Source organism: Nestor notabilis, unplaced genomic scaffold (genome assembly GCF_000696875.1).
Source record: "Nestor notabilis isolate BGI_N333 unplaced genomic scaffold, ASM69687v1 scaffold1044, whole genome shotgun sequence".
Taxonomy (NCBI): domain Eukaryota; kingdom Metazoa; phylum Chordata; class Aves; order Psittaciformes; family Psittacidae; genus Nestor; species Nestor notabilis.
Window position 1 is genome coordinate 53,082 of NW_009926640.1, and position 8,793 is coordinate 61,874.

At 39.3% G+C, this 8,793-nt stretch overlaps 1 protein-coding gene across 1 annotated transcript in view; it reads left to right on the top strand.

The window, feature by feature from the left end:
• The window catches only part of CPA6 (carboxypeptidase A6), a gene marked incomplete at its 5' end in the record, with an annotated part of 32,795 nt that extends 26,796 nt beyond the window's left edge, over nucleotides 1-5,999 (top strand). The window contains 2 exons of the mRNA XM_010013614.1: nucleotides 3,164-3,248; nucleotides 5,812-5,999. Coding sequence (XP_010011916.1) covers nucleotides 3,164-3,248; nucleotides 5,812-5,999 — 273 coding nt within the window. The remainder of the gene's footprint in view (nucleotides 1-3,163; nucleotides 3,249-5,811) is intronic.
• Nucleotides 6,000-8,793: the final 2,794 nt, after the last annotated feature.

The following is an 8,793-nucleotide window of genomic DNA, read 5'->3' on the forward strand; positions in this document are numbered from 1 at the left end:
GACAACACAGCAGAAGATAAAGACATGGTGTTAGGAAGAATCAGCATCTCCTCTGCAAGTAGATGATTATCGGGTATCTGATGGAAATATCCAGAGTAACGTAAGGCAACAGCAGACACTGTCATTGTAAGTAGAAGAAATCTCTAACTGAGAGTTTTCACACATGCCAGTAAATCTTCGGTACATGTTGTTCTTGTTGCTGAAGGGTTATTTCCATCCTGAGACAGGGAGTAGCTGGCCCTCAGCACACACACTCTATCTTTCCATGCACAGCTTTTAGACCAAAGGAATTTGAGTTTTTGTTGTGTAGTAGGTGTTCCCTAGGATTGGGAGACCTTGGATCGGGCTTCTCACCAGTGTGGAGCACAGACCTAAAGGGACAAAGAAAGACACTGTTTTAGACAACAGCCCTGGACAAACAGAAGCCAAATCCCAATTCTAAATATTTTGCCAGTGTTTTGGACTCTATGCTACTTTTTATTGCAGTGGGTCAAAAAGAACAGGGAGGTTGGAATAAAAAACTGAAGTAATTTCCTGTTATTTAGAAAGCTCATTATGGGGATCATAGTGAAAATGAATGGAATATTGGTGGTTATTTATTTGTGTGCTTTAATATTTGCCTACAGCCAAAGGCTCTGTCATCTGATGGCTCCTGAATAAATAGCCCTTAATATTTGAAGTGCCTAAAATGGTGACTTAGGCTGAGGTTTCAGATTCTCCAGAAATTACAGAGAGCTGGAAAGCAGCAGATCTCTCTTTCCTCCTGCTGATGGAACAAGCTTTGTTGGTCTAGACAGACTGTGTACAGTGGACAACTGTAGGCCTCCACTTGCATAGCAGATAAATAACATTTGGTGCTAACAGGGGGCCACAATTAATCCTGAGCAGAAGAAAGGATGTTTCTGTCTGGGTCGTATCTTTCTAGTGAGTTGTCAGTTACCATTTCGATTAAAGTGTTCAATTATTCAGAGCTGCTTTGAAACTGGAGAGCTGTGTACTGATCACAACATGCATATTCTGTTCTAATTTAGGCACAACTCTCTTATTAACACTCTCCTGAAATCTGTTCTTTTAAGATAATCAAAATGAAAGTGCACTTTTAAATTGAAAACAAAAACCAAGAAAACAAACAGCAGAAACATTCATCCATCTCAAGAGTTTTAAATTTCACCTACGTTTTATCCCTTTTCTTCCTGTACACTTGTTTGCCTTAGTGTTTGCAGTGAACTTACATAGCACGACTGAGTTTGTGTATGTCTTTGTAAAAATCTGGTAATCTTATGTGAAGCTTTCTCCTAAAAGGTGTTCAAAGACTGGCTGCCTGGACTTACTCATTGTCCAGCCTGCACAGTATGATGCAGTTGAAAACTGTCCCCTTCTTTGGGCACATAACTCCAACAATGGAAGCAAGTAGTACCTGTCAAGGCTAAGAGCATCAAGTTCACAGTGCCCAGAGACATCTGCCAAGGTCAACATGGACTTGGGACACTCCCAGTCTGACCACCAGATGTTTGCTGCCTCTGCATGGAACTGTTGTGCTGGTTTTAAATGGGCATTGTTAAACTATTTCATCAGTAAGATTTCAACAGGGCTTGCTTCTGTTGTCTCATTGCTGTACAATACATACATAACTCATGCATGGAGAGTCTTCTCCTTTGTGGCTGTCTTCTCTTTTCCATGGCGCATTTAGTAGGATGTTGCTCTCCACCCATCTCAGCTCCCTCAGCTGAGCCCTGTCTCCTGCTCCCTTGCTCACAGCAGTGACCATCCTGCCACTCAACACCTCTGACCCCATTATGGGTCTTGTGTGTCATGACTCACAGAAGTTGAGGCATCTGTTATAGGAGGAACAGCCCAAGTGACAGCACTTCCCCTGTCCTCGGACCTCCTCTGACCTCCTCATCTTTGGTGTTGGGTAATTCAGAGGTTAACCCTCACACCGTCTGGTGACCACATCCCAACCCAGCAGAAGTTCCCAGCAGCACTGACTCCATCGATCCCTGCCTCCATGCACTCTCTCGCAGAGATGGCAAGAGGAAGAGAAGGGGCAAGCTGAAAATTACAGTCTCCAGCCCTGTCATCCCTGTGCTGAGTAACAAAAACTCTAGTTGTGCCTAATGGATTTATATAATGGAGTTTAAAAGTGTCTTTCCATTTGCTAAGAGCTGTTCTCAGTATAAAATAAACTCTCCAAAGCCCTACTTGTTGTAAGTGAAAATATTTATTTTTTTTTCCTGGACTGACATTTTAAAGCAGTTTTCTCTGGCTTCTCTACTCGGGCAAAGACCCACAGCAGGACTGGGGTCAGACCAAGGATTAAGCCAGAATCACAGTTTCTGACAATGGCAAACAAGTGGAAGATTAGTGAAAATGTATAAATGGGAAGGCAAGTATAGAGTAATCCTTCCCCAGTGCATTCATCTAGTGCCTCATGATATCAAGGTAAGGACCAAGTGCATGAAGACTTGCATAAACTGAAACCTACAGCTCTTCAGTTCACAGAATTGAAACAACTTAAACAACCATTGCAGCTTTATGCTGTGGCTCAAAGTCCGTAAGTTTCCAGCTCCTAAGATATGCATTTCCTGCTCTCTATAGAGAGATGGTTCTGTGTTTTCATAGATATTCCAAGCCTTTGCTGTATACTCTCCACAATCCTTTTCTTTAGGATCATAATATTCCTCTTTCTTTTGAATACACGTGTGCTTTCTCTCTGTTTGGATGCACTATCCACATGTGATTCTCAGAGATGAGGTTTAGTGGACTTGGAAATGCATCCAACATACTGGCAGAAAATGCATGTATGGCTTTTAAACTGCATAAAAAATATTATTTCATCTCATGATCTCACATGTTGCCTCAATTTGTTGTTTGCATAGATACAAACGATTTGGTATACATACATACAATTACAAATACTTAGTGGCTGACCATTCACAGTGCAGTAAGCTTCTTCATGCCATGAAAATACTGAACCAAGTTTTTCAGGGAATTAGGGAATTGCTGTCAATAAAAATAAATAATGCATTTATCCTTTAAAATAATTTTACATTAGCTGCCATGGAACACAGCACTGAGCCAGAAGTCAATGATGAGGTTCCAATCCTATTATAGTATTTAATTCAAAGTCTAATTTATGTATTTGTTTTTCTCCCCCGTACAGGAATCAGCCGCCTATAATGCTGTTAACGCTCTTCAGTCAGCCTATGGTATAAGATACAGATACGGTCCTGCGTCTAGCACTTTGTGTAAGTTTTCCTCTAGCACACGTTTGTGACTTTGACCTACCTATAGCAAGAAGGAAATTACCATTATTATAACAAAGAAAGCAAACACTGTTTAAAGTGAACTTTGTTCCACTTGTGGATGGTGAGGAAGGCAGAAGATGAAGTTTTGTAATTGATTCAGTCAATTGATTGCAGTAAGAATAAATTGATGCAATAAAAGAGATCTAAAAGCAATGCATTTGAAAGGTGAAAGCCAGCAAATAACATGTTCAGAACATACAATACCAGATTTTAAAAAAAATAAAAATAGACAAAACAAGATCCTTAAAAGCATATCTTTATCAGATATTGTAAATGCACTAAGTTATAAAATATCTGGGAGGTGTCCTGGTTTTGGCTGGGATAGAGTTAATTTTCTTCCTAGCTGGCACAGTGCTGTGTTTTGGGTTTAGTATGAGAACAATGTTGATAACACACAGATGTTTTAGTTGTGGCTAAGTAGTGTTTATACTGAGTCAAGGGCTTTTCAGTTTCTCATGCTGAATTCATTAATTCATTCAGTGAGAAGGCTGGAGGGGCACAAGGAGTTGGGAGGGGACGCAGCTGGGACAGCTGACCCAAACTGACCACAGGGGTATTCCATACCATATGACATCATACTCAGTATATAAAGTAGGGGAAGCTGGCCGAGGGCTGCTGCTCAGGAATTGCTGGGGATCAGTCAGTAAGTGGTGAGCAACTGTGCATCACTTGTTTTGTATATTCCAATTCTTTTTTGGGCAACCCATTCCAGTGCCTCATCACGCTCACGGTAAAGAACTTCTTCCTTATATCTAACCTAAACTTCCCCTGTTTAGGTTTGAACCCATTACCCCTTGTCCCTAATGAAAAGTCCCTCCCCAGCATCCTTGTAGGCCTCCTTCAGATACTGGAAGGCTGCTATGAGGTCTCCACACAGCTTCTCTTCTTCAGGCTGAACAGCCCCAACTTCCTCAGCCTGGCTTCATGTGAGAGGTGCTCCAGCCCTCTTATCATCCTCGTGGCCCTCCTCTAGGGCCTCTTCAACAGGGAGCTGGAACTAGATGATCTTAAGGTCCTTTCCAACCCTAACTATCCTACAATTCTGTGATTCTGATTATTACCATTATTTTCTTCCTTTTTGGTCCTGAAACTGTGTTTACTTCAACCCATGAGTTTTCTCACTTTACTCTTCCAATTCTTTCCCTCGTCCCAGTGGGGATGGGGGAAGTGAGCAAGCAGCTGTGTGGTGCTTATTTGCCAGCTGGGTTTAAACCATGACAGGAGGAAATAATTCAAAGTAGGTTTAATTTTTCACCATTATTTACCTTTCTTCTATGCAATTGTGATAGATACAGCTATTCATAGAGCTAATTCTAAAATTTAGGGTGATGTCTTTAAAAGCTGAGTTTCAGATGTCTCTGTGTCGAGATGATAATAAGTGATAGCAACAGTATCTTTATTTGGACACCTTCCATTTTTCAGAGAGCAATTTCAAGTGCATTTTTCCCTATAACAAAATATCTTTAAAATATTCATTTTAAATATGTAACAACATTTGCCAGTCAAGGTCTCCATATAGACAGGTAAGAGAAACAGAAGTTCAACAGGTTTCAGCAAGACGCTTTTTTTTTTCACTGAATGTATGAGGCCTGAGTGCACTCAGTGATGATAACAGACACTCAGAAAGCCAGAGGCTTAAGTAAATAGCAAGATTTTTCGCAAGTAATCTCTTGCATTTCCTCTGCTGTTGCTGTGTTTTGGCTAGAGCTCCACTTTATTATGGGCCTCCACAATCTCACAGCATGGTCGTTATCTTGTGTTCGTTACAGTGCAGTCAGTCACTATGTCAAAGGAAGAGCAAATGTGGATTAATGCCAGAATTGCACAGAAGACAGCAGGCCACATGAGAGATGGATCTTTATATAAGTGTCTTGGGTAATCAACATATGGAGATAAGGAAAGCATAAGAAGCACACTTCCTCGGGAAGGTTTGTTAATATTAGACACCACCTATGCAAATGCTCTTATGCTTTAAGGAAACGGTGAGAAAACAAGACAGACATGAAGACAAAATAATTTGAAAAGCGCTTTGAAAAGGAGAATGTAGATCACTTTATCAGCTTTCTCCTTTCTCCCTGCAAAGAAATTGCCTAAAAACCCCAAGTTAAACCTATAAGTATGCAGAGCTCCCATCCAGCTGGAAGATCTTTGTGGAAGCAAAGCTTTAGACTGTATTCACCTGGGAACAAGAACAGTTTGAGGTTTTATTCTGTATGTTCTTTTTTATTAAAGTTTTGCTCTACACACAAAAAAAGTCAGTTATTAATTTTTTTCCTGTGAAAATCAAGGGTCTAATCCATATTGTGCTGAGCACCTTTCACCAGGTGCTGGGTACCCATGCCCTTCTCTGAGGGGTGTTCAGGATCAGGGCAAGCAACAGCTGGAGATGCAAGTATATTCACTGAGTCCCAGAGACAAAATGCCACATGAACCCTCTGGTGCTTTCAACATGACCTGCATTTAACCTTTTTCTTTTTAATCTTCTCTCAATTCCCTCTCTCAGATGTGAGTTCGGGTAGCTCTATGGACTGGGCCTACAAAAACGGCATCCCCTACGCGTTTGCATTTGAGCTGCGTGACACTGGCCATTTTGGATTCTTACTTCCTGAGATGCTGATCAAACCAACCTGCACAGAGACCATGCTTGCAGTTAAAAATATTACTCTTCATCTGCTGAAGAAGTGTCATTGAGAGCTATTTCTAGGAGCTGGGAGTGAGCGTTTTACTCCCAGTGCTGATGCCTTCTAGTGTGGTCAGTTGCCATTCTAAGCTTGGCCACTTCAAAATTGTAGATGCTAGTGGAAAGTATGGTGTTGTTTCTACCAGATGTACTTGGTGGGAAATGGAAAAATCATTTAATATCTTCTCTACAAAAGTCCATTAAGTTGATATACTTAGTTACAGTTTGGTGCAAAATAGTCTCTTCTTGCAATAAAGCTTTGGTGCTGCAACTTCAGTGGAGCAGGTCCACATACAGATGCCTGAAATAAAACTCCACTTCCAAACAGTCCCTGGATTTAGTCCTTTCCGTAACAGGAAGACTTCCCTTAGTAGGGTCTTTTAAACCAAGGGATAAAGTTTACATTCATGTATATGTACTCTGTGACACAGGCCCATGTCTGAAGCAGTAAATGGCATATAGCTGCAGCTGGCCATGCTGTAAGTGGCAATGTGGCTTCCTTCTGCATGTATACATACATACGTATATGCACTTTTGTGATGTGATTATTCTTTTTTTTCATGTAATGCAAGAATTAGACCCAAGGCTTCCTTTAACTGTTCAAAGAAACCTATTTTCAAATGTATGTATTGGGGTGGACTCAAAATCAACATATTGCTTTTGAAAATTTAACTGTCCTAGAGATGTGTAAGAATTATAATGAAACGTTATAGAGATATACAATACTCTCCTTTATGGAGAGACAAAGTGACTTGCCATGACATGGAACTTGGAAGCTGGCAGTTGACTGGTACATCTGGGTTCTGCTGCAATCAGTGTCTGCCCATTTCCACCGGCCAAGGATCTAGCCTTAAACTGACTGACGTTAACTGATACCTTACTTATCGGTATTCTTGCAGTGAGTTCTGTAGCTCTATGGCTATGTGGCAGTTCTTCTTGGAAGTCGTATTTATTGCATGTTTTAATGGAATTAATAGTAGATTCTCAAGTGAGCCGGAGGTGAAAGCAGAAGCATTACAGATGAAATACAGTGAATAAATACCATGTTTGAAAGAATAATAATGAAAGCACAGAGAACATAACAACTTGTTGAGAGCTTTTGGTACTTTTAAAATACTATTTTTTGATCTTATTATATCTATAAAAGCACATACTTTACTTTATTAATTTTGAGTTTAATCTTATGCCATAATATGTTAAATAAAACATATTTGTTAATAAAATAATTCAAGTATTCTTCATATTTCATTTAATTGTTAAAATTTTAGTTCGAGGATGTGACCATTTTGCCTATCTATAAAACATTACTGACACCAATGATTCAATCTTTTACAAAAACTGCATCTTCTCTAAATAAGTACTTAAACTTAGCAAATGGGTAACCTTTATATGACCAGGGAGCACTGTATTTAATTAAGAGTACCACTGTTTTCAGGACTGCAAAAGGCAATCAGTGAGCAAATATGAAAGAATTGCATTCTATTTGTTTATATTTTGTTAATAAAAAAGTATTTATTTTAAACAAGCTTTCTGAAAGCTTGTTCAGCTTTGGTTAGTTCAGACTTGTTTGAGGAATGCAAGTTTCTACTCTGTTTTAACAAAAATCTAGGACAGAGAAGCTCTCAAAATATCTACCCACTAGTCATTTCCAATGCTAACGGCCATAATCATTAAATAGTTTGAAGACAGCAGTAACTGTCTTTTGCTGTGCACAGATTCTTGACCAATGGCCTTAGTAGTAGTGTAAATTAAGTTTTAGGACCAACTGTTGTGAGTTATTCTGGATTTAGGTGACATGACTGAGCTACTACAGGGACATGAGAGACTAAAATGAAGGACCGAAGGTGTAAGAGATGCCTAATGAACATAAGGCAATTTTACCTCTAGGTTGTTAGAGTACAAACCTTTCCAAGTACGGGCCAAAAGAAACCAGATTCAGATGTGATGTTTTGATTCCTCCTGTTCATAGTCCAACAGTTTATCAAATGAAACATTCCAGCTTTATCTTCATACCATCATATCTCCACTAGCACAAACACAAAGAACAAAAACACAAGCTTTTTTAGTTACCAGAAGGACCTACCACTGCAGATCTAGCTGACCTTCTTGGACAGGAACAATTGCAAGTATTCTTATATTCATCTAAGAATCTTTGACATTTAGAAGTACTTGATATCAAAACCAGTCCATGAATAAAGCCACATCCAGGAATCTGGATGCACTCAGCCTGAATACTATGTGTTGTGTGCAAATGAAAACTCTGAGCTGAGTTTTCAGGATCTATGCAGGGTAATTTAGTGCCCTGTAGCTGAATACAAGTGTAAATAGTCCTTGAGCTCTTCAATTTCAGGGTCACTAAAGCTGATCAGAAAGACAGTCACTAGAAAAGAACAAACCTTATTTCCTGAATTAAGAATTTGTAAGACAATTTATCAGCAAGAGTTACTCTAAACAGAGTGGTTTACCCTAAGTAAAGAACTACTGGAAATCAGCTATTTGGATATGGAACAGTTGTGACTTTACAAATGTTACTTCTCTGAACAGTTCTTTTTTTATCTCCATAATTGCTTATTTCTCCTCCCTTTGTACTTCTCTTCAGCAGTCTTTATTGCCTACAGGACAAAAGAATCAATAACTGGTTTTGAGAAAAGTGAATTTATTTTATGGTCGTAGGTATACTTTATCATTCAACACAATAAAAAGTACATGAACAGCAAAACAGGAGTCAAAATTACATATGCAATGATTATGTGAAATCCAGGAGTTACACTTTCATCGATTATTGACAGAATTATAACCACTTCT